The 25,705-nt window shown below is 34.6% G+C and overlaps 1 protein-coding gene across 3 annotated transcripts in view; it reads left to right on the forward strand.

Annotated features, from left to right (window-relative positions):
• Atg2b (autophagy related 2B) overlaps positions 1-25,705 on the forward strand; it is a 69,229-nt gene that overhangs the window by 19,305 nt on the left and 24,219 nt on the right. For all 3 annotated transcript variants that reach the window (XR_003301755.2, XM_026399417.2, XM_026399418.2), the window contains 20 exons: positions 43-148; positions 1,277-1,538; positions 2,732-2,882; positions 3,563-3,655; positions 3,789-3,977; positions 5,807-6,080; positions 7,433-7,535; positions 9,313-9,505; positions 11,225-11,367; positions 16,614-16,771; positions 17,153-17,325; positions 17,877-18,027; positions 19,482-19,681; positions 19,817-19,897; positions 21,030-21,136; positions 21,488-21,580; positions 22,116-22,186; positions 22,635-22,711; positions 22,973-23,143; positions 24,756-24,897. Coding sequence is in view for 2 of the 3 variants with exons in the window: in XM_026399417.2 (XP_026255202.2) it covers positions 43-148; positions 1,277-1,538; positions 2,732-2,882; positions 3,563-3,655; positions 3,789-3,977; positions 5,807-6,080; positions 7,433-7,535; positions 9,313-9,505; positions 11,225-11,367; positions 16,614-16,771; positions 17,153-17,325; positions 17,877-18,027; positions 19,482-19,681; positions 19,817-19,897; positions 21,030-21,136; positions 21,488-21,580; positions 22,116-22,186; positions 22,635-22,711; positions 22,973-23,143; positions 24,756-24,897 (2,938 nt within the window). In the remaining variant the exon portion in view is untranslated. The remainder of the gene's footprint in view (positions 1-42; positions 149-1,276; positions 1,539-2,731; positions 2,883-3,562; positions 3,656-3,788; positions 3,978-5,806; positions 6,081-7,432; positions 7,536-9,312; positions 9,506-11,224; positions 11,368-16,613; positions 16,772-17,152; positions 17,326-17,876; positions 18,028-19,481; positions 19,682-19,816; positions 19,898-21,029; positions 21,137-21,487; positions 21,581-22,115; positions 22,187-22,634; positions 22,712-22,972; positions 23,144-24,755; positions 24,898-25,705) is intronic.

The following is a 25,705-nucleotide window of genomic DNA, read 5'->3' on the forward strand; positions in this document are numbered from 1 at the left end:
TTTGGACTTTATTCATATTCTTTAAAAAAATATCTTTCATAGCTTCAGCCAACATGGGGAGAGTTCCTTGATCATCATAAAGAACAGCCAGTGAGGGGGTCAGCATTTCCATCCAACCTGGTTCACCAGACATCTTTGCAGAAGGCTGGTGAGTGGAAGAGAGTTAATCTTTGTTTCCACTGGAACTTTTTTTTTAGTTGTAAATAGACACATATCTTTATTTTTATTTATTTATTTTTATGTGGTGCTGAGGATCAAACCCAGGGCCTTAAGTGTGCAAGGCAAGCATTCTACCACTGAGCTACAACCCCAGCCCTCCTGGAACTTTTGAAATATTAAAAATTAAAAAATTCTTTTTAGTCATTCTACTTTATTTTTTTTTAAATGTCAATTTTATTTAAAAAAATTTTTGGTGCTGGATTTGAACTCAGCCTTGTATATGTTAAGCATGTACTCTACTTACATCTGTCTTTTGGGTTTTTTTTTTTTTTTTTTTGGTCTTTTTTTGGTTTAGGCCATTTAACAAAGTTTAGAAAGAAAATGAATTGTTGAACAATTCCCTGTGAAGTGTTTTAGAATAGTTGCTCGTTCATCATAGCTTTTGTGTATTTAAATACTTGGATATTGTTAGTGAAAAGTATCACGTAAGTTTCATATTATTATTAAAGTTTAGGATCCTCAACATCTGATTATTATATATTTATTTTTGATGTCAAGGATCTAACCCAGGGCCTCATAATGTTAGGCAAACACTCTACCATTGAGCCATGTCACCATCCTCCTAATTTTTCTTTCACTGTTTATATATTCCTTGAAATAAAACCTCAAGTTTTTACTCTGCAAATATAAAAATTTTTTGTGGTGCTGGAGATGAAGGTTAGGGTCCCATGCATGGTAGACCAGTGCTGTATCACTGACCTGTACACCTCTACCCTTATTCTGCAAAATTTAATTGAAATAAACACAAACCTCAAAAGAAAATTTGGTTAGCAACTTTTGATTAATTTTGATTTTTCCAGTATACTTTCAATAATGAAAAAGCATTTTTCATACATTTACTATTTTAATGGACTCTTTTCTACTTCAAATATCAAGTATACTAGATGTAAGACATAGGAAGTTAGCAGTTTATTGTACCTTAATTATTTAATGTCATTCTAGCTATTGTATGGTCAGCTGTTTTTTAAACCTAATACGTGAGTAAATGTTTTATAGTTTTGATATGTGAATTTAAGTATTAAAATTTATGTGTATAATTTTAACATATGTATTTCAGCTCTCCCATCTAGATCTGTTTCAATGGATGAATCCAGGCCTGAGCTTATTTTTAGACTAGCTGTTGGAACTTTTTCAGTCTCTGTGCTTCACATTGATCCTTTATCTCCACCTGAAACGTCATTGAGCCTCAACCCATTGACACCTATGGCTATAGCTTTCTTTACTTGTATAGAAAAGATTGATCCAGCAAGATTTTCATGTGATGATTTTAAATCTTTCCGAACAGTATTTGCAGAAGCTTGCTCACATGATCACCTCAGGTAAACTTTGTCATGTTTATTAATGATCTTTGAGTAAGAACCAAGTGTGGACTTTCATATCCAGCTATCTGTATTTGTTTTAAAAATTTATTTGTAAAAGAGTAGAATGAGTACTTTCCTTGCAATGCTATGAAGATGTTTACGAATAGAATTTTTCATTCAGGTTGTGTGGCATGCAGAACTATGGAGATAATCTGGAATTTGCTAAAACATCTCTGTAATTCTAAATTTCTTTGCTCGTATTTTGCCATCATCCCTGTTGACTGTATTACAATCATTAAAACATTTCTTATTGTCATTGGCATTAACAGCTGACAATAATGAGAGAACTAATGAGGGAGGCATTCTAAAATGCTGTATGTTCACTGGGCAGGAATGGGAAGTTGTATGAGGGTTGGTCCTTAACTTGGGTGCTACATTTCCATCCTTACCTTAAAAAACAAAACAAACCCAAACTGTCCAAATTGACACTGATCCTTTATAAATTGAGTCCTAATAGATGAATTGAATTTGTTAGTATTATTAAAATGCAAATACTGATTATGACCTGAGTGATATTATTTTGATAAATAGTTTAGGCAAATATAATTAATTTTTTAGAAAAATACCTTTGGGTTTTATTTTAACATAACTGTTTTAAAGTTAATATGTAAAGTAGTTTTGATCCCTACCTAAAGATAACCTACAAATTAGGACCGTAGTATTTATAGAGATGTAGAGATGCTTTTTTCTCTAATTTTGACACGTTTTCAAATATCAGAAAATATAGCAGAACCCACAGAAATTAGAGATAGGCTTCATTTGAGCCCCACCAACTGAAGTTTTAAAATATTTCATGATGCTTCTAGATAATTTTCAGAGACTATTTCATATATTTTTTAGATCTGAAAGATTTTATCCATTGCAGTGTAAATTTTAAATGTATGGAGAAGGAAGGGCAGTGTTGGGAAATGAATATACCCTGGATGATTTTCTGTCAGTTAAATTTATTTTTTTGTCAGGGAATGGGAAATTGAAAGCAGACTTGGTTAATAAATCTTAGGAGTATTACTATTGTTAACTTGAATTTGTCAGAATAAGTGGGTAATTAGTTTGTTATTAACATTTGTTTATGGTTCCCTGACTACTTGTGATATGTCATTTAATCTAGAAGTATATAGAGGCCTTTAAATGCTACATCTTTTTAATAATAGATTTATAGGTACTGGCATCAAAGTAGCCTATGAACAAAGACAAAGATCAGCTTCCCGGTATTTTAGTACTGATACATCCATTGGACAAATGGAGCTTTTGGAGTGTCTGTTTCCAACCGACTGTCATTCTGTTCCTCCTCACTACACAGAGGTAAATGATGGTCACTTTCTTTGGATTACACTTTAAATCTGTCTTGCTTTTAAGGAATTGTATGATCATAAATAGTTTTCTCAAAAAATGAACAGGAATGCATAGAGGAATTCACTCACTTTCAATCATTCTTCATTTCAGAAGACTTTTTTATTGAACAAATACCAAAGTATACTATTCAAGTTGAGCATAATGTTTTGTGTTCTTTTACCATTAATCTGATTTTTTCAAACATCTAAGTATGTTGGCAAAAATAATATTTATTGCTGTTATTTTGCCCTTATATGTTTATTTTCAGAGCTCTTTCTTATTAATTCATTTGAATTCTCATACGCATTATGCAAATAAGACACTATCTCAGAAATTAACTTACTGAAGCCCGAGTAGTGGTGCAGGCCAGTAGTCCTGAAATTCAGGAGATTGAAGCAGCAATGCAAGTCATGGGCTGCTGTAGGCAATTTAGTGAGACCTTCAGAGACTTAGCAAGACCCTGTCTCAAAACAAGAAAATTTAACTAACTGGACTAAGATTTACATTGCTAGTGAGTGATAAAAGTGAAAAGTAAGGCCAGCATTTCTGACTTCAGATAGCTCTTCCCACTAGTATATTGGCACCTCTGAATTCCGGTGATAAATTATAGCTTAACATCTAATATTTAATTTATCTTCTTTGTTTTTAAGCTTTTAACATTTCATTCTAAAGAAGGAACTGATGCCCACCCCCCTGTGTGTCTTCAACTTCATTATAAGCATTCTGAGAATAGAGGACCCCAGGTAAGAAATCTTTTTGTTTAAGTGCTGCATGTAAAATTTTGGGGTATATATTTTCTCACAATTTTGAGGTCTTAACCTAATCTTTTAGTATTATTAGTGATTGTATTAATGCTCCTCCCTCCCCCCTTTTAAGGGCAATCAAGCAAGACTTAGTTCAGTTCCTCAGAAGGCGGACTTACAAATTAAATTAAATCCAGTATGTTGTGAACTGGATATAAGTATTGTGGACCGGTTAAATTCCTTGCTTCAACCACAGAAACTTACTACAGTAGAGATGATGGCCTCTCACATGTATACTTCATATAATAAGCATATCAGTCTGGTAAGTATTCAAAATGTTGTAAATAATCATAATTTAATTAGCTAATAGGCTTATTGGGATAATTTCTGAGCTAAGCATTCTCTGTAGATTACATAGCATACGTTAAAATGTCAGTATAAATGGATGCTCAGGAAAAAGAATTAATAGAATCCAGGTGTGGAGGTGCATACTTGTAATCTTGGTTACTTTGGAGGCTGAGGGGTCACAAGTTTGAGGCAGCTTTGGCAATTTAGTGAGATCCTGTCTTAAAAACAAAGGGTGGGGGTTAGGATTCCTGGGAATATAGCACAGTGGTAGGGCACTCAGATTCAATCACTAATACCAAAAAAATAAAAAAATAAAAAAAAAAATAATAGAAGTTATGGCATTTGATAGCATTTGATTGTGTTGTAGGACTTAGATTTCCTTTCCTGAATTTATGAATTTCATAAACTCTGCTTGTAACATTACAAAGTTTTACCTGTTCACACATTAAACAAACATCTAAAAAGTGTAGCCCAAGTAATATAGAATATACTTTTGAAACTGGGAAAATAATCTATTGAGTATCACATTATATTCCTTAGATGTGGTGTATAGATTCTTTCATAAGCAAATCAAGGAAGTCAGATTTGTAAGAAATCTATTTGGAATTTGGGTGCTGTAGGACTAGGACCAGCATAGACAACTGTAATTAAAAAGAAAATGGACAAAATATTCTATTTTCCTATTTATTTTTCCTTAGTGGTGAGTATTCACATTGAATCATTTTTTATTGTCACCAGTTGCTAGTTATTTTAAGTTCTTTGGACTAGTCTCTATATTTTCTGTTACTCATAGGTGTATTGGGATGATGGTTTAATATCTTGGATTACTTTTGCCTTGGAGTGAGAGATAGTATGAGAAAGTCAAATAGAAGAGAGAAAGTGTAGGTTTGTTAAAAATCAATGTGTAACATAAGAAGGGAACTTTATAGTCTTAAGACTTTAGAGACTGATTCAAGAAATAGTGGACTGTTCCACCTACAGTGGACTAAACCTTTATTGCTTTTAATACATTTTAGAGAAAAGTTAGAAGTGGACCTTTATGTGAATTGCACATTCTTTGACCCTTTTGTTTCATGGTTTGGGGCATGTGGTACATCTGTTTGTTTTCCAGTAGTCATTTCATGGGATCATACTGTTAGATTGTATAGGAACTCAGGGTGAGTCATTTAGTGGATATTTATTTAGAACCTTGTATGTGCTAGGCTCTGGACTTAGTCCTAGAAATACAAAGATGAGTCAGCGACTGGTCTTGTATATGGCATAATTCATCTGTGTTCATACTGAATTTTTTTTTGGGGGGTGGTGGTGCTGGGGATTGAACCCAGGGTCTTGTACATGCTAGGCAAGCATTCTACCAACTCAGCTATATCCTCAGCCCCTCACATTGAATTTTTAAAGTAATATGTTGGTAGGTAAATCCTTCAGATTGAATGTTGGATACTATAATGATTTTTAACTACATTTGATTTGTTGACAGGCTAATTTACACATTTTTTATTTTTAGTTTATAATAAAATATGTATATATGTACCTATTGTGTCTTTGTCTTGTCTTTAGTTCAGTTTTTATTTTGATTGATTTATTTTTATATCAGGGTGTAACTGTTGCTAGTAGTTATAATTTTTGCCAGTAATTGTTACATTATAAAATTTCATTATACTAAATTACTATGATAGTGAATTTGATTTGAATGCTAATTCATTACACTGGGGAATTAGTTATTGTACATATTGAAATGTTGAATGCTAATGTAATTTACTTAATTTAATATTTTGGCATTTTTTTTGATGTTTTGTGTTTTAGCACAAGGCTTTCACTGAAGTATTTCTAGATGATTCACACAATCCTGCAAATTGTCGAGTATCAGTTCAAGTTGCCACTCCAGCATTAAATCTTTCTGTTCGTTTCCCAATACCTGATCTTCGGTCAGATCAAGAAAGAGGACCATGGTTCAAGAAGTCACTTCAGAAGGAGATCCTTCATTTAGCATTCACAGATCTAGAATTTAAGACGGAGTTTATAGGAGGCTCAACCCCAGAACAAATTAAATTGGAACTTACCTTTAGAGAACTAGCTGGTAAGATTGAAAGTGCTTTAGGAGACAAGATACAAATAACTGCTACTAATTTTATATCATAAAAGTATGTGAGAGCTCCAAAATATAATAGAATTGAAGAATATTATGTTAGATACAGTAGCAGTAGCTTTTCCCATCAAGATTGTTTGCAAATATGTAATATGTTAGATTAAAAAAAATGACCAAGCATAATGATTTAATCACTTTGTTCAAGTACTGATTTTCTACAGAGGAAAATAAAAGTGGCCTTTAACCTACTTTTTTGTAATCACCTACTACTTATTAGCCCATATATAGAGTGTCAGTGTATGGTTAGGTACTGTGCTAAGCACTTCCTACATATTATCTTGTTCCCTTTAATTATCATAATCACCATATGCTTATTTTTTCTAGTTTTTATAAGTAAGTAGTTGAGGGAATCTGTGCATGTAGAAGGAGGTATCTTTCAAGATCATGTAGTAAATGGCAGGATTAAGATTCAAACCCAAATCTTGACATAAGAACTTGAATTTTCAATCATTATATGAACTAATTTCTAGTAATTTTTCTTTGTAAATCCTGTTTTGAGTTTTTCTATATTGCTCTGTTTTTGTCACCTAATGAATAGACTCTATGTAAACTTTGAGTGAACCAGCCTATGAAGAGCTCTGGAAGGGCTTTGAGCCTGTGGTTCCTGGACTGCTGCTTTTGCTACAACCACTCCCACTTGCTGGGAAGAGGCTGCAAAAGTTTCCTTCCCTGTTCTTACTAGTTTTCTGTATCTGTGGAGATATTTAAAATTAACATTTATCCATTAAGGCCTCACTAGAGGACCTTTAAATGTTACTAATCATTCCTTATCTTCAGTGGCAAGAAACTATTTTGAAAGAAAGCCATTCTTCAGGTGTAAAATCAAATGAAAAAGCATAAACAATATAGTTATTTTGAACAGAGGTAATTCTTACCGTGCTTGGAACAAATTTTCATTTAAGAAATATGCTTATTTTTATTTGATAGTGGTAGATTAGTTATATAGACTTATGAAGAAATAATAGCATCCAGTAAGTGGTATTTACAGTTTACTATAGTTACATATAAGTAATACATAAAATATATAACATTTACTGTTAATATATATGGTAATATATTTACTGTGTCATGATACATACCTTATACATCAAATATTGGAACCCAAGAATTTTAGTCTGAATACAAAACAGCATCAAAAATTTTTCTGCTCAGTCCCGTATGTTGTATGTCACATGAATGTGGGAACAAATGAATAAATGCTATAGAAGTTAATAGTGCATTATTAAAGGTCTTTTAGCACTTGAGAATGAATGCATTCTAGTATAACAGTCTTATTTTATTAGGGTCATTCCAGGAGGAGAAAGGGGAGCCATCTGTTAAATTTTTCCATGTATCTGGTGGAGTAGATGGAGATACAGCATCGTCAGATGACTTTGACTGGCCACGGTAAGGAAGTGTATAGGTGTAATGTATTTCCATTCAAAATTAAAATATGATAGTCCTTTTAACCAACATTTTGGCTATAAATTTTGCTAAAAATGGTTAATGAGAGAACCTAGAGCAAGATGGATAAATAAGAAAATATTGAGCACCACTCTGTGAAATTTATATTTTAGATATTCAAAATAGAAGGTACAGGTGTTTCTTCGGTCTCTAGTTGCCTAGTTTAATTACATCTTAAAAATACTTCAAGGATACAGAAGAGAAATCCTGAGGCATCTTTTGAGTAGTTGTCAAATGAATTTTATAGTCAGTGGTTGCTTTTGCAGTGTTTTTAAAATATGGGTCATTTTTACCCAAATCCTACTGATTCTTGGGCTCTAACCTGAGATTCTGGGATAGGGCCTGGCATCATTGTGTTTTTAAAATTTACATCAGATGATTCAAATATGCACCTGTATTTAGAGAACCATTGCTTCTAGAAAGATAGATTGGTTTATTTTACAGTATAGTGGATCTTTTGCTAGTGACCAACAATGAGTTATATACCGAGCCCTTTTTTGAGGCAGGGTCTTGCTAATTTACCCAGTCTGGCCTTGAACTTGAGATCCTCCTGCCTCCGTCTTCCAAGTCTCTGGGATTTTAGGTGTGCACCACCATTCCTGGTTCCAAGATTTCTTAGGCAGGAGAAATCATTTCTTAAGTTACCCTGAAAAGTGAGCCTTGATCATGTTCCAAAGAACTCAGTTTACTTGAAATAACAATCCATTATTGTATGAAAACTGAATATTTGAGGGTTCAGAGTAAATTGATTTTTTTTGGTGCCATTTTTATCCCTGCCTTTTTCACCTTCCGTGCTATATATTAGCCTATTTTCAGGACAGGCATTATCAATACATTTCTGATAATGAATGTAAGTTTTCATCAGAAGAATTGAATCTGTTTCAGTTAAGTAATTTGGAAGCACAATTTACATTTGGATATCCATAAATTAAGAAATGGTTTGTGATAGTTTACTAGAACCAAATAGCAACACCTTCTTAGGGCCAAAACAAAACAAAAAAACCCAAACATCACTTAGGTAGAAAGAACAACACAGCTATTTTGTTTGAGGACTCCATGACTCATCATAATAATGGTTTGATATGGTATTAAAAAAGGACCCTAAAAGCTTGTGCTAGTGATGTTCTGTAGAAGACGAGGAAAGGAATGGGATTATACTCTGAAGTCAAAGCTCAATGGCATTTGCAGTCAAAGGCCGCATTAATGCCATGAGGTTTAGAGTTTGTAGATACATACAATAGTCACACAAGTCCTTTACTATTGAAATTCCAGGTAGAAAAACTTTGTTCTTGCTGTTTTGAAACTATTTCCTAATCGACTTTTTTTTTTCCCATTTGAACCAATTATATAACACGAAGTTTCTTAGGTAGGCAAGTGTTCCATTCTAGCAGAATAGAATGTATATGAGAGGATTTGGTTTCATGATAATAACTCAAATTCTTAGGTAAATTTTGCTTCCTGTTAATGATACTTGAAATGACCTTTTTGTCCTCATAAGGTCATGTTTATGGCCTTTGTTTATTTGCTTTTTCAGTTCTACATTTACAGTATATTTAAGTTTATAATGTATTCATAAGTGGGTTACATTAGACATAGATTTTGTAAAGAAGTCTAATACTTTCATTAATCAGAGCTTTTTAGTATTAATATGCACAAAAGTTAAAGTCTTCTTATTTATACTTAAATCTTGATTTTCTAAAAAAGTTATCTTTGCTATCAGAATGGTACTGAAAATAAACCCACCAGCCATGCATTCCATTTTGGAGAGAATAGCAGCTGAAGAGGAGGAAGAAAACGGTCACTACCAGGAAGAGGAGGAAGGAGGTGCTCATTCTCTGAAAGATGTCTGTGACCTAAGGAGACCAGCCCCATCTCCTTTTTCTTCTCGTAGAGTAATGTTTGAAAATGAACAGGTAAAATAACAGTGTGAGCAAGCAATATCAAAATATTATCTTTAGTCATGTAGTAATGATTTTAATTTTTTTTAAAAAATGCTTTCTTTTTCCCCCTTTTTATTGGTGCATTATAATTATATGTAACAGTGGGATATGTTATAATATATTCATACATGTACACAATAAAACAGTATAATTTGATCAATTTTATTCCCCATTACCTCCCTTTTATCTCCCCTCCCTCCCCCTGATCCCCTTCTTCTATTCTACTGGTCTCCTTTCTATTTTTTTTTTTGTTCTAATTAGTTGTATATGATAGTAGAATGCATTTTGAAACATTGTACACAAATGGAGCACAACTTCTCATTCCTCTGGTTGTCTGTTCATATTGCTGAGTCACACCAGTAGTGTAATCATCCATGTATATAAGGCAGTAATGTCTATATCATTCTACCGTCTTTCCCATCCCCACAACCCCACCCCTCCCCTCACTTCCCTCTGCACAATCCAAAGTTCCTTTATTCTTTCCTACCACCCCAAACCCCACATGGATCAGCATCTGCTTATCAGAGAAAACATTCTTTTTGTTTTTTGTGATTGGCTTATTTCACTTAGCATGATGTTCCAAAATGACCAGGAATACAAATCATATCTCAATAATAACTCTGAATGTCAATGGCCTAAACTCACCAATCAAAAGACATAGACTGGTGGATTGGATTTAAAAAAAAAAAAAAAAGGACTCAATAATATGCTGTCTTCAAGAGACTCACCTCCTAGGAAAAGACATCCAGAGACTAAAGATGAAAAGTTGGGGAAAAATACATCACTCACATGGACTTTATAAATAAGCAGGGTTTTCTATCTTTATATAAGATAAAGTGGACTTCAAACCAAAGTTAGAAGGGAATAAAGAAGGACATTTCATATTGCTTAAGGGAATCATACATCAACAAGCTATAACAATAGTAAACATTTATGCCCTAAACAATGGAGGATCTTTGTACATCAAACAAACCCTTCTCAATATCAAGAATCAAATAGAACACAACACAATAATACTGGGTGACTTTAACACACTTTTCTCACCACCGGATAGATCTTCCAAGCAAAAACTAAACAAACTATAGAGCTAATATAATAAATGATTTAGATTTAATAGACATATATAGAGTATTTCATTTATTATCAAGCAAATACTCCTTTCCAGCAGCACATGGATCCTTCCCTAAAATAGACCATGTATTACGCCACAAAGCAACTCTCAGCAAATCCAAAAAAAGGATACTACCCTGTGTTCTATCAGATCATAATAGAATGAAATTAGAAATCAGTGATAATAAATAATAGAAGCTACTCTAATACCTGGAGGCCAAATAATATATTATTGAATCAACAATGGATAGCAGAAGACATCAGGGAGGAGATAAAAAATTCTTAGAGGTAAATGAGAACACTGATACAACGTATCAAAATCTCTGGGACACTGAAGGCAGTGCTAAGAGGAATGTTCATTGCACTGAAATCATTTATTAAAAGAACAAAAAAATACTTTGAATACTTTCTTTAAAATTAGGTTTTTAACTCCAACATTGTCTTGTTTTTCCTTCTCCCCTGTTGTTTGTTTATTGCCCATATACTAAATGCTATGATACGTTAAGAAGATGTTACAACTATTTTAAACGTAAAATAGTTATTTGCTTTTTTGTATGTGTGTGTAAAATTATTATGTTTTAGATGGTGATGCCAGGAGACCCTGTAGAAATGGTGGAGTTTCAGGATAAAGCAATCAGCAATTCTCACTATGTGTTGGAACTAATGTTACCGAATATTCATGTAACATTACCTAATAAGAGCTTTTATGAGAGACTTTATAATAGGTGAGTTTAAAAACATATTTAATTGATCCTTGGAATCAGATTGTCTGCCTAACTGCTCCTGTTTCTCCCTTTCCTTTTTTTTTCCTTTAATATTATTTGCCATCCCAGTGTATAGTGTATGTGTTTATGGTGACTGTAGAACTGTTACCATTATGATGTGCTGTTGTCATAGCTGATTTTCCCAGTTAGTGGTTCTGGTGTCTGGGCTGCTGGTATGTTAGATGCTGATTCTCTCAGCCCTCAGGTAGACTGGTTGCCCCTGTCAGCTTACTGCAAATGCTGAGCAAATGCTACGTTTTTCTACATGTAAGGGATGTAAAGAGTGTTAAGAGATTCTTTTGTCAAGGGACAATTGCTATGGACATAGAATGAGAATTCTGAAGCATGTCTTCTCACAATTCAAAAAGGCATTTGATTTTAAGCAACTTATGTACAGCAATTTATTTTTATTGTATTTAAATGCTCCTCAATATATATACTAGGCAAATATTTTGAAATAAGTGGAATTCTAGGTTACAGACTCTAATGACTTTGAACAGTTTGCCCAGCTTTCATAAGCCTCAGTTTCTCCATCTGTGAAGTGGAGATGATACTACATACTTGCTTGACCCAAAGGCTATGTAGGGGATTAAGTGATGTAATACTTGGATTCTGAGAATAGTGTCTGAGACATGGTAAGCACTTAGTAGTAGTGGTCTAATTCCTACCCACAAAAGGGCTTTCTTGTATAACATAACTGAAAGGTGGTCGTGTGATTCTTGAAAAAGAAGCTCTTGGTGCTTATAATTAGTAGCTTCCCACATGTACTAAACAATTTATTTTGATTTCCATGAGTCTTCAGAAGAAGCTCCCAGTTGTTGTTTCTGCTGTAGGTTTACTTGGCATCAGATATCTTGGCCCTTTATTTATTAACTGAGAATAATAAACTCTAGGTATTTTTACTGATTGTCATTAGCTGTTGTCTTAGAATCATATAGTTAGTCCCAGGATGGGTCCATGTTAGTTCAGTGGTCTTGACAGTGAGAGTCACAGGACAGTCTACAGGAATATAGGAAGAAAAGGTTAGCACTTTGTTTAATTCTGAAAACAACTCAGTGAGCACATTCCTGTAATCCCAGCTGCTTGGGAGGCTGAGACAGGAGGATTACAAATTCTAGGCCAGCCTGGGAAACTTAGCAAGACCTTGTCTCAAAATAAAATTAAAAAAGGGGCTAGGGATGTAGTTCAGTGGTAAAGAACTTGGCTAGCATGTAGGAGGCCCTGAATTCAATCCCTGGCATACCTCTATTTCTAAAAACTACTTTTCAAATTTATATTTTTTATATTTGTTTTGTAATACACATTAGAAATAGCAGCACATGGTTGGTGTTGTGGCTTAGTGATAGAGTGCTTGCCTAGCACATGTGAGTCCCTGGGTTTGATCGTTAGCACCACATAAGAAGATATTAGGGGCTGGGGTTGTGGCTCAGTGGTAGAGCACTCGACTAGCATGTGCAGGGCCCTGGGTTCAATCCTCAGCACCATGTTAAAATAAATAAGTAAAACAAAGGTATTATTATGTCCAACTACAATTAAAAAATAAATATTTTAAAAAAGAAAAGATAAATAAAGTTATCATGTCCTCTACAACTAAAACTATTTTAAAAATAGCATGTAATTTATAAACTCATGTTAGAGGAGGAGTTTGATTACCTATAATCTGAAGTTTGGAAACCATGATCTCTAGGCTCCTCCCTTTAAATATAGTTGAGGGATATCTGCTTGTCATGGATACATGCATATGGCTGAGACTAAGGGTCATGAACAACTTGTTCAAGGCTCACTCTGAAGACAGAGGGCTTGACCCTGCTCTCTCTGCATTGATTGAGCGGATTATTGTCAATTAAACCAGGAGATTTAGAATAGTAATGCATACTATAAAAGTGCAATTTATAAGTGTATATTTATTTACTCCTTCTTTTGAGAGAGTATCACTAGGTTGCTCAGGATGGCTCTGAACTCCTGGGTTCAAGTGATCCTCTTGCCTTGGTCTCCCAATTAGCTGAGACTACAGGCAAGGGCCACTGTGTGTGGCTCTGTTTCCTTTTGAAATATAGAACAAGGTTTTTTCTTTGAATATGAGTCACTGATTACAGTTCCACCTTGTCTTTTTTTGCATAAAGTATACCCAGAAGGCATTGTGTACAGTTTTTAGTTCCAATTTGTGTGTGTGTGTGGGGGGGAGGGGTGCTGGGGATTGAACCCGGAGTGCTTTACCACTGAGCAGCTACATCCCTAGCCCATTTAAAAAAATATCTTATATTTGAGACAGGGCCTTAATAAGTTGCCCAGACTGGCCTTGAACTTGTGATCCTTCTGTGTTTCAGGCCCCTGAGTAGCTGGGATCATAGGTTTGTGTCACTGCACCCAGCTAGTTCTTCTTTCTTCAGAGTGGAAAAAAATATTTTCAAAGTCAATTAAATTCAGAATCCTTATAGATTTTTAAGACTTTTTTTCTCCTCAAAATGTTACTTGAAATTAATCATTTAGCATGTAGTGTTAAACTGTGCTTATGGTAACAAATATAAACAGATTTGAGGCCAGATGCAGTTGACCGTAGATGAATATATGTAAAATACGTAACTTCATTGATAGCAGCAGCAGTTCTCTGCTGCCATCAGTGAAAGTTGACTGCTTAAGACAAAGAACTAGAGCCTCTTGTTAATCAGGGTTGTGAACTAAATGGGCCTGCAGAGGAGAGTGTCTGTTCTTTCTTATTCTGTCTACTGGCTCTCTCAGGTCCCTGGAATCATGTGAATGCTGAAATGCCCCCGTCTCTCTGTACATCATGTAATTTCATGTTTAATTTCCTCAGGGTGTTAATTCTTTGACCCTTAATTGGCTTTGTATTTTCAAAGTAGTAAAATTTAAAATTTTTTCAAATGTTCTCAGACTGACAGTATGCAATACAGCACAAATTGCTTCCTCTTCCCTCACCATTTAAGAGTAAGTTGTTGACTAATTCCCCTTTAGCCTTGAGTACTTGAATATAAACTTACCACAAACAAGGACATTTTACATGTCACAACTCATGCATCTAAACCAGGAAGTTGATATTTATACACACTGCCATCTCATTTTCATCAAGTTTTATTAAATGTTTCAATAATACCTTTCTATTTTTTATAAAGAAATATATTTTTTTGAGCAGGGATTATAACCAGTAACCAACTCTGCCTTTATTTTATTCATTTAAAATATTGTTTATTCCTTTTGGGTCTTAGTTGAATGACTCTTTGAAGATAGTTTTGGTTATAGTATTTTTTCTATGTAAAAAATCCTTTAAATAGAAAATAAAAAATAAGTATGACTGGTTTAATTAAATCAAATATTGAGTATCTGTTATATTTCAAGCTCACAGACACAGAAATGTGGTGGTTATATCCTTAAATATCTTAAGCATTCTTTTCTTTCTTTATACTAGAAGCATCATTCAATGTTTTATAGTATTAATGGTGTCAAGACTGTTTAGATCTAAATATAAATAAGGAAAACAGTAAAATATGCAACTTTCTTGTATAGGGCGTATGCCACAGACTCCAGGTTTTATTTAAAGTAATAGTTTCCATGTAGCCTACCAATAGAAAGAATGCTTGTAAGCAGTAAGGTAAAGGGAGAGCATTTCCTGGGAAAATTCTTCATTTTATACTTTCATCATTCATATGCATAGGAATTCAGACCAAAATCTGGATTTATAAACCTTTGTTTCTTTGTCCTGTAATATGCCCCAGAAGAAGTAAGCCACATTTGTACACAGTGTTTTGAGGCATAGCTGTCAGTGACTGAGATGTGACATCCTTCTGTCCTGTATACCTCGTATCTTTAACAGTGATGCTTCAGGTTTTTCAGGTGGGGAAAGAGTCACAGTGCTCAGTCCTGCTTTATACTTCTAGGGCTCCACAAGCTCAGCCATTGGCCTAGGAAGAGTCTTCTCACTGGAAGGGCAGGGCCACCTCATCACTTGGCACCTTGCTTTACGATGAGTCTGTGCTTTGGCAGTCCTTCCACATGAGCTGTCTAGTTGTCCTTTCCTCCTCAGTTGTTGCTGCCTGCTGCATGATGCCACTGTGCTAGGCACAGGGAGAGATGATTAGATGCAAGTCCCTCTAGCAGGGCAGGCTAGCAGTCTAGGGTACGGAAAAGGAGAGCGTGAAAGGTTGGGATTGAAATAGGTATGCATGGAGGTTGTGCACTGGGTCCAAATCTCACATAGACTTCTTGGAGAACTTTGTAAAGTTTGAGTTTTCTTGAAAGCTTAGAGAGTGAGGGGTAGAGTCTAGGACAGAGGGCATCTGAGTAGTGACCAGTATTTCTTTGGAAAGATAGGATACGAGGGTAGCCCAGCTGTGACCCCATGGTTCAGTATTTGGTTGGGCTCTTCTGGCTAGCCAGTAATATTTTCCTCTCCTCCCTGATACATGTGGTCTTCACCTCAGATATTTTTTCTAGTGAAGTTATGTACACACACACACACACATACATACATACATACATATATACACACACATACTGGGAGTTGGAAGAAATCTGGACCCTCTTTCCAGTTCTTCCACTAAGTGGCTGTGTGATTTTGCAGGTCACGTACCCTGGTGAGGCAGTTTCCTCAGTTGTGAAGTAAGAATAGCAGTTCTCCCTGGCTGCTCCCCAGGATAGGTGGGATCAAATGAGCCTGCTCCAGTGGGTAGTTTACAAAGTGTTTTCATGTGGAAGCTGTTTTCGTTTTGTTCTTTGTGGGTTTTTACTTTTAATTAGCTTTCATCTTTAAAGTACATTTAAATGTATGAGTTTGTAATTTGAGTATATAACACGAAAGCTAGGCACCTAGCTAATTAGGTATCTACTGTGTAGATTCCTTTCTCACTGTCCAGCATGGTAGCCATAGCAGTTGTTTTCCCATCGAACATAAATGTTTAAAAAATTCTTTCATAGGATCAAATTTCCATTTCACCATTTTTTTTTTAATTTTTTAATATTTATTTTTTAGTTCTCGGCAGACACATCTTTGTTGGTATGTGGTGCTGAGGATCGAACCTGGGCCGCACGCATGCCAGGCGAGCGTGCTACTGCTTGAGCCACATCCCCAGCCCACCATTTCACCATTTTAAAAATTATTGATCATGTGATATATATCTTAAAGGAATATTCTTTAGTTTGTCTTCCATTAAATTAGGAGTTATATATTTATTTTTCAACTTTTGTCTTTATAGGATCTTTAATGACTTGCTACTGTGGGAGCCCACAGCTCCTTCACCAGTGGAGACATTTGAAAATATTTCCTATGGTATTGGGCTTTCAGTAGCCAGTCAACTGATTAACACCTTCAACAAAGATAGTTTTAGTCCATTTAAATCTACAGTTCACTATGGTAATATATTTTAAATTTGTTCTGAATTAAAATACTTAGTTTATAATTAACAAAATAGCAGTTTTTAGATTGTGGATTTAAAAATGTTTCTTTGTGTTTATATTAATACTATATTATAATTTCTTTAGTAATTTATAAGAATATTTCCCCATTTCTGATCTATATATTGAATATTATGATCGCTTGAATGTATTTTCTTTAGAGGAATAGTATACACATTGAAGTTCAGAGTTAAAGAGAAAAACATAGAAGATACTATTTTATTTCAATTCTATATTTTTTGTAAAAAATAAACAGGTTATAAATACAAAATCTTCCTGTGATAAGTTGCTATTTTTATTTTATTTAGAACCATGTAACAGTATTTTTTCCCCCTCATAGATGAAGAAAGTGGATCTGAAGAAGAGACTTTGCCGTATTTTTCTACTGTTGATCCCAACTATCGTTCTCGTAGGAAAAAAAAATTAGACTCTCAGAACAAGAATTCTCAGAGTTTTCTCTCAGTTCTTCTGAATATTAATCATGGATTAATGGCAGTGTTCACAGATGTAAAGGTATGGTTTATAAATACAAAGTGTTTTTTCAAATGTGTCTTATTTTAAAGAAATCTAACATGATATATACCCAGTGATTCAGATGGGTTGAAGTGGCTTCAGTGCCTGAGGAGTCCAGTGTTCTGAGGCATACCATGGGGACAGCACCTTTTGGGTTGAAATTTAGCTTTCATTGCTGACCAAACTTTGACTAATTCTGCTCCCAAGAGTGGTAACTGATCTGTTTTAAAGAAGGGTGAAGTACAGAGATTTATTTGGCAGAAGAGGTTGTACCTAGGAGTATTTAAATCATTCAGGTGTTAATACCACCACACTTAATGGTTCAAGAATTAGATTACTTTACTACAGTGTGGGAGATTTTCCTGAGCTGAATTAAAAGAAAGAGTATCCTGAGGGACATTCTGACTTTTCCACATTTAAATAATGACTTTTAGGGGTGGGGAATGTAGCTCCACTGGTGAGCACGTGCCTAGCATGTGTGAGGTCGTGGGTCTGCTCTTCAGCACTGAAATAAAATAATAACTTCTGTGCTTTTGTGATCTTTTTATTAGCAAGATAATGGAGACCTACTGGAAAACCAGCATGGTGAATTTTGGTTAGAGTTCAATAATGGATCATTATTTTGTGTAACAAAATATGAAGGTTTTGATGACAAGCACTACATTTGCCTTCATTCTAGCAGTTTCAGTCTGTACCACAAAGGTAGGACAATTGTGTGTTTTGTTCATTTCTGTTTGAACATGTTTGAATTTTTCATTTAAAAGAAAATCAATTGGGAATAGAACTTTGCTATTAGAAATTATTTTCTGTGTGGAATTCAGATTCCACTGTTAAAGTAATACTTATTATAAATTAGAAGGTTTTTTTAAAAAGTCTTATTAAGTTATAATTCACATATCATATAGTTCATTTAAAGTGCATATATCAGTGATTTTTAGTATCTCACAGAGTTGGGCAGTCGATCACCAGACTTAAGTTTTTGGAACATTTTCATCACCCTAAATAGAAATGCCAGCTGGGTGTGGTGGCACATGCCTGTAATCCCAGTGACTCGGAGGGCTGAGCCACAAGGGATCACAAGTCGGAGGCCAATTTTAGCAACATAGGGAGACCTTGTTTCAAAATAAAAAGGGCTGGAGGTGTAATTCAGTGGTAAAACACTCCTGCTTCAATCCTTAGTACCAAAAAAAAAAAAAAATCCATATACTTTAGTTATGACCCTCACTTTTACTGCCCCCAAACAACCATTAATCTATTCTCTCTCTTTCCATAGATTTGCATATTCTGAGAGTTTTTTTTGTGAACAGAAGCGTAAAATATGTAGTCTTTTTTCATTTGACATGATGTTTTCAAGGGCTATCTAGGTCATATCACTTCTTCATTCCTTTTTATTGTTAAGTAATATTCCATTATATGAGTATACCACATCTTATTTGTCTGTTTATCAGTTGATAGGACTTTATATTCTTTATTTCCTTTTGGTTTCAGATAAAAATACTTAACCACTTTTCGAGCAGTGTCCTGTGAATAGACATGAGCTACTTGCATATTTTTGATGTTTATGAGATTTTCCTATTTATATTTTCTTAGCATTTTTGAATCTAGATTTGTTTATTTTTTTAAATATTTGTAGTTGTGCACTGTCAGACATAACAATATAAATAAAGAGCAATGGATTATTAATGCCAAGCTGTTTTGTGATTGTTGTGCTACCAGGATTGTGTTACATTCAGTGGAAGTGTAGGTTGAGCATTTCTAATCTGAAAACTCTAAATTTGAAATGCTCCAAAGTCTGAAACTGTTTTAGTGCTCATCTGATACCACAGTGGCAAATTATACCCTGAACTCATGGTGGTTCACAGTCAAAATGCATGCAGACCAAAAATGTATAAAATTATTTTCAGGCTATTTGTTTGAGGTTGTAAATGAATTTCACGTTCAGGCTTTGATCCTTTCCCCAAGATAATCTCATTAGGCATATGCAGATATTCCAAAATTCAAAAAATTCTGAACTCCAAAACACTTTTTTGGTTCCAGGCATTTTAGAAAAGGGATATTTGACTGTACATGGATTTTTTTATGAGAGTCAAAATAGTTATAGAAAAAAATCAATTTTTAATTGTTTTCTTAATGTTTTCACCTCAATGGGGATCTAGGCATAGTAGATGGAGCAGTTCTTCCTACAGAAACACGACTTCCCTGTTCAACGCGCCCTCATTGGTTGGAGCCTACTATTTATTCTTCTGAAGAAGATGGGCTCAGTAGAACTGCTTCAGATGGTGTTGGAGGAGACAATTTGAATATGCTCTCGGTTGCAGTTAAAATATTGTCTGATAAATCAGAGTCTAATACAAAGGTGTGTGTTTTCTGTTTTTATACCAACAAAGAATGATTATGTAAAAGGCAACACATTTATTTTCTTGGAAAAATTTTTGAACTATAATAGGATTCTATAAGCAGTACATGTGATTCTTTGTATTGTTCTGTATAGGAATTTCTCATTGCTGTAGGACTAAAAGGAGCCACTCTGCAGCACAGAATGCTTCCTTCTGGGCTTAGCTGGCATGAGCAGGTAAGAGAACTATTGTGCATCAGTTTATTTTAACATTTATATGACATATACTGCACATATGGAAAAGTTCACAAGAGAGAAACGTGCAGCTCAGTAGTTATCATGAAGCAGACATTATGAAATGGGACATCATCAGCTGGGCCTGGTGCTGCATGCCTGTAAGCTCAGCTACTCAGGAGCTGAGGCAGGAGGAATTTGGTGAAAGGGCCCAATTTTTAGACTGAGCTAGAGATAACTAATTAAGGAAAGAGATCCTCCTTCAACAATGAGTTGTGCAGAACCCCCCCCCCCCCCCCCGCCACCACCACCACCACAGTGGGTTATTTAGGAAATAAGAGTTTTAAAGTGGTCTGTAGCAAACTTTATTTTTTTAAGAATTGTTTAAAAGAAAAATAATGTGAAATTATATTCATACTTTGTTGTTAATTTCATAAGATGTGATTTTCTGAGTTTTCTGTAGCAGTATAGATGTTGGATGGGACTTTTCATTTCAAATTCTGATTTTTCAAGTACTTTAAAAATATTTTTAGTTATATATATTTAAGATGTAAAGCATGTAGTTTTGTGTGTGTGTGTCTGTATAGTGATATCTATCTCTGTCTCTCTATTCTTTCTCTGTATAGATAGATATATTTCAGTCTATCACTTCTATAATTGAACAACAAAAATCCATGTAAATCCCTTATCTGAAATGCCTGGAACCAGAAGTGTTTTGGAGTTTGGATTTCTTTTGGATTCTGGAATATTAGCGCATACTTAATGAGATTATCTTAGGGAAGGGACCAAAGCTTAAATGTGAAGTTCATTTACATAATTAAAAAATGTCAATTCTATAAAATTCATTTACGTTTTATATATGCACATATATATGTACATATGTATATTTTGAAGTGCTTAATATGGTCAAATTAACACATCTATCATCTTTCATAAATACTTGTGTGTATGCTTGCACATATACAAGTAGTTTATGAAATTAATTCCTTCAAAATGATTTTTTTTTCTTTAGCATTATCAATTTCATTGTAAATGCTTTTTCTGTGAGATGCTTTGGTTTTACATCCATTAAGTATATTATATCAAAACCTTTTTATCTTCTAAAGCAGGGTATTTTATACTTTTGTGATTATAGATTTTATACTTCTTGAATATTGCTGATGAACCTGTTTTGGGGTATAATCCTCCAACTTCATTTACAACTTTTCATGTTCACCTTTGGAGCTGTGCACTTGATTACAGGTAAATTTACAAATGGAACAGAATAAAATTTAATTTAAAATGTGTATTAAGTTTTGAAAAATACATAATTTATTGAATTAAGGTTCATTTTTTGTTGTTGTTGGTACTAGGGATTGAACCCAGGGGAGCTTTACCACTGAGATATATACACTCAACCCTTTTTATTTTTTGTTTTAGATAGGGCTTTTCTAAGTTGCAGAGGATGGCTTAGAACTTGTGACCCTCCTACCTCTGCTTCCCCAGTTGCTGGGATTGTAGGTGTGCACCACTGCACCTAGCTCAAAATATTTTTTAAAGAGAGTTTCTGTTGTTGCATTAAATTAACATTCTATTATTTCTTTTTGATACTAGGCCCCTTTATTTGCCAATCCGATCTCTTCTTACAGTTGAAACATTCAGTATTTCTAGTAGTGTTGCACTGGATAAGTCGTCTTCTACTCTCAGGTACCTGTGTGAACTTCATTGTATACTGAACCTGGCTGTTCAGAACATGTTAGCTGGTGGATACATTTCATTGTTCCTTTGTAAAATCAGCATTCTACAAGTAGTCATATCTTTTTGTCTAACTTACTCAAATTTTCTTTCTCAAGTGACCTGCCCTATCTATCTACTCTTTTCATTATTGTATTTTATTTTTAGGGAAGAACTTAATCTTTGGGAGTTTTAGTTTGCTTTTAGAATATGGGATAAACTTCTCAATACTTGATATACTTTATCTTTGTTACTTTGTGAATTTGAGCATCTATTTAAAAAACCACTAAAAATTTAGAATTTGAGCAAATGATTAATTTTTTTATACCACATAAATATTTCTAGAACTTATCAACAGTGAGTTTTAAAAAAAGTTAGGTAACATTAGAAATTGTATGTAATTTTGATATGTTATATTAGAAAGAATGGTACAGTTACGTGTAGAGTAATTCTGAGATAGATTCAAAGCTTAGTTTTTCAAATATTGGTTTCATCTTTTTTTTCTCAGAATAATCATGGATGAGGCTGCTTTACATCTGTCTGACAAATGTAACACTGTCACTGTAAATTTGAGTAGAGGTAAGAGTTAAATAAAACTATCTGGAATAGATTTAAGCTTCTTTGTTTTGTGTGTGATTATATTAAAGCATTTTAACTCTGGAGTAATGCTAGTAAACTAAGGATCTTATTAAAGGATCTTTACACATATAGTGATCATATGGTGTATACATTCAGTTTTTCAGTTATTGGTTTTCTAGCTTGATAGTATAACGTTCTTAAAAGATTAGCATGTACATCAAAATTATATATACTCCAATTATTTAATATAAGATAGTTTCTCACTAAATTAAAGTGAATTGCAGGATGAAAATTGTGAATTTGTAGGATGAAACTATATTTGTCACATTGCAATATTTATAGTATTATTTGCAATGAATTTTAAAGAAATGTTCAATTTTTGGTGTATGTTGGATAAGCATTTTTTGAAAGCTCTACTCAGACATTTTATTTCTTTAAAAATTTTTAGATTATGTTCGTGTTATGGATATGGGGCTTTTAGAATTAACCATAACTGCAGTGAAGTCTGATTCTGACCGAGAGCAAGTAAGTTCGTAAGATATGGAAATTTTTATTGAAGTACTGATTTTTTGAGAGATAAAAAATTATATTGTACTCTAAAATTACTTTTCCACTTACCTAATTTTGGTCAAAAATAGATAAAATATTTAAAAATCAAGATTAGGTTAATACAAGTACATTTTTCTTATGACAGATGTTCACATATTTAAAGTAAGTGTGGCCCAAAAGGAAGTTGTGTCTCTTGTTTGGAAGACATTTTGTCCTTTTCTTCCATGTCTTGTCTAGACTGAGCCCCGCTTTGAGTTGCACTGTTCGAGTGATGTTGTCCACATCAGAACCTGCTCAGACTCCTGTGCTGCTTTGATGAATCTCATTCAGTACATTGCAAGCTATGGTGACTTACATGCACCTGGCAAGGCAGAAAGGAAGCCTGGAGGCCCTCAGAGAAAGTCCAAGGTACAGTCAACAATGTTACTCCCCCAACCCTGCCACATGAGTGACAGGCTTATGTCATTGTCATCATGACAATCGGGTAGGAAAGAAGCTTTGAAAAGTTAACTGTCTATTCTTTACAATCTAAGAAATGAGGTCTGGGAAGGTGATTTTCTGGATCTTTTAGAAAGCCATTCTGCTGTTTGGTAGTCTTTGTTTCAGAATATTAATCTTCTCAACTAATACTTTTTTTCTAGTCTTTGGTTATTTTCATCTATTCTCAGGGAAGAATGAAAACATTAATGTAAGAATTGTTCTCTGCAAATCAAAAATAAAACATGCTCTGAGAAGCTTGATGGTAGATGTTCATGTTGTCAGACTTAGTTCTGTAAGAGTGGCTTCCCTCTGGGTTCTAGGTAGTGCTACTCATTCAGTGTGCTTTCTCATCGAGTTCCTTTTCCCTTCCTGACAACTCTGTCAGAGGAGAGGTCAAAGATCATCACCTCTGTTGTGTAGATGATTAGTAGGAGAAACAGCAACAAACCCAGATGTTTTTGTTCCAAGTTCAGTGCTGTCTTATGTCTCAGGTGTCACATTTCTGACCAATTTAAACACTCTCCTCTTTGTTAAGCACTTTTATTTTTTCAGGGCCATTCTTTTCATAGCCTCTTCTGTGAGCAAGATCCTCAGTCCCTGGGGTGGGTGCCTCTGCTATGAACTCTGGTCCTACTGGCGTTGCTTTATCTTTTGTTGAGGATATCTTACACTTCATATGTTATCCTTCTGTGTGTGACTCCTTGCTCCTTCTGCATAATCACTGGTAATAAGGTGATTTATGACACTCCCTCTCTACTATTTGTTCTCTTTAAAAACATTCTCCAGTTTATTAAAAATTAAATATTAATTCTTTGAATTTGTATTTTCCATTTTAAAAAGTATGACTTGGATTTAATGAAACCACAGTTTACTAACCAAAGTGGTGAAGTAGCAGTACTGAAGTTGAGCCCTGTGAATCACCACTTAGTAGATTTTTTCCTCCCGTGTATGTGTATGTTGCTTCCTGTCCTTGGGAGTCCAAGAAAGGAGGCTTTGACCTGCAGTTGCTTTGTCTTCAAAAGTGAAAGTCATCACAGCCTGTCAGATTTGTCAAATCAGACTTGCTAGTAATGCCCTTTCCCAGCTTCACAGCAGTGTTGTGTTGGCAACTGGGCTGTCTTCTTGTGCATTGTCTCTGCAAGATCCCAGTTCAGAGTCAGTCATTCTTGTTTGCAGTAGTTGTTAGGGTTGTATGGTAGTACTAAAAACTAAAAATGAAAATGTAGATAGCTACTGGGCAGAATTTAGAAAAATGAGTATGGTTCCATTTCTGGTGTTTCTGTAAAATGTAATATATTTCTAATATAAAATAAATATAAGGAGTTTTTAAAGAGTACTTTCAGCTATTTTTAATTTTATTTATTTATTTATTTATTTTGAGACAGATCTTGCTATGTTGTCCCATTAAATGGCAATTCGTAGGCCTTTTACTCTTGAGCTCAAGCAGTGCTCCTGCCTCAGCCTCCAAAGTAGCTAGGTCTACAGGCACATGCCATGATACCCATCTTTGGCTATTTTTAATTAAACTTTTTGGCTATAGGTAGGTTCCTCTGGTGGATCATCCTCACGTGGTCCTGTGCTTCCTGAAGCAGATCAGCAGGTTTTACGGGATCTGATGAGTGATGCTATGGAGGAGGTCGACATGCAGCAGACCTCTTCATCAATAAAGCCACAGGCTAATGGTAAGACCAGGACTTTTTCCCTGGGAGCACTGATATTGTAGTGTCTTAGATTATTTGTGTTCTCAGAAATTCTTCAGTAAGTAACTTACTGAAGAAAAAACTTGTCCAAGTTTGGGTATATATGTATTAGCCAATTAGCTTGTATTTGTGGAATGTCTAGTAGATAAATAACAGTATCCAGGATGACATGAAGGATACAGAGGAAATGGGAGACAAACTTATTTTTTTGGTAGCTCATAGCCTAGGAAAACAAATGGGCAGGACACTGAGGCTACTGCTTGGAATGACTGAAAAATGACATAAGGAAATACCTTGGAATGTGGTTTGTATTCTGTAATTTGGAAAGGATTGAAATGATTTCATGACACTAGTGAAAATGAGATGAGTTGACTTTGGAAACTGGGTGGAATTAGGTATGTAGTGAGGAAGGAGAAGGTGACCCTGGAAAGGCCATAGACTGGTCTTTGTCAGAACACAGGCATTGAGAGCCTTAGACTCCTCGGTGCTGCCAGGCTGCTGCAGGTGAAAGCACCCTTCTTAGTGAGAACTGGATAGTCAAATTGGACAAGCAGGGAGGGACTGGATGATTAGAAATCCTTGAGAGCCAAACTGAACTATTTAAATACTTAAAGCATCTATTTCAAAACTAGTTTTTCCTAATTGGATGGACATAACTATTTCTGTATATTGTGAATTTTTTTTTTTTGGTGCGGGGGATCGAACCCAGGGCCTTGTGAATACAAGGCAAGCACTCTTGCAACTGAGATACATCCCCAGCCCATATTGTGAAATCTTAATTTTTAAATAT

This window comes from Urocitellus parryii, chromosome 6, assembly GCF_045843805.1.
Source record: "Urocitellus parryii isolate mUroPar1 chromosome 6, mUroPar1.hap1, whole genome shotgun sequence".
NCBI lineage: Eukaryota > Metazoa > Chordata > Mammalia > Rodentia > Sciuridae > Urocitellus > Urocitellus parryii.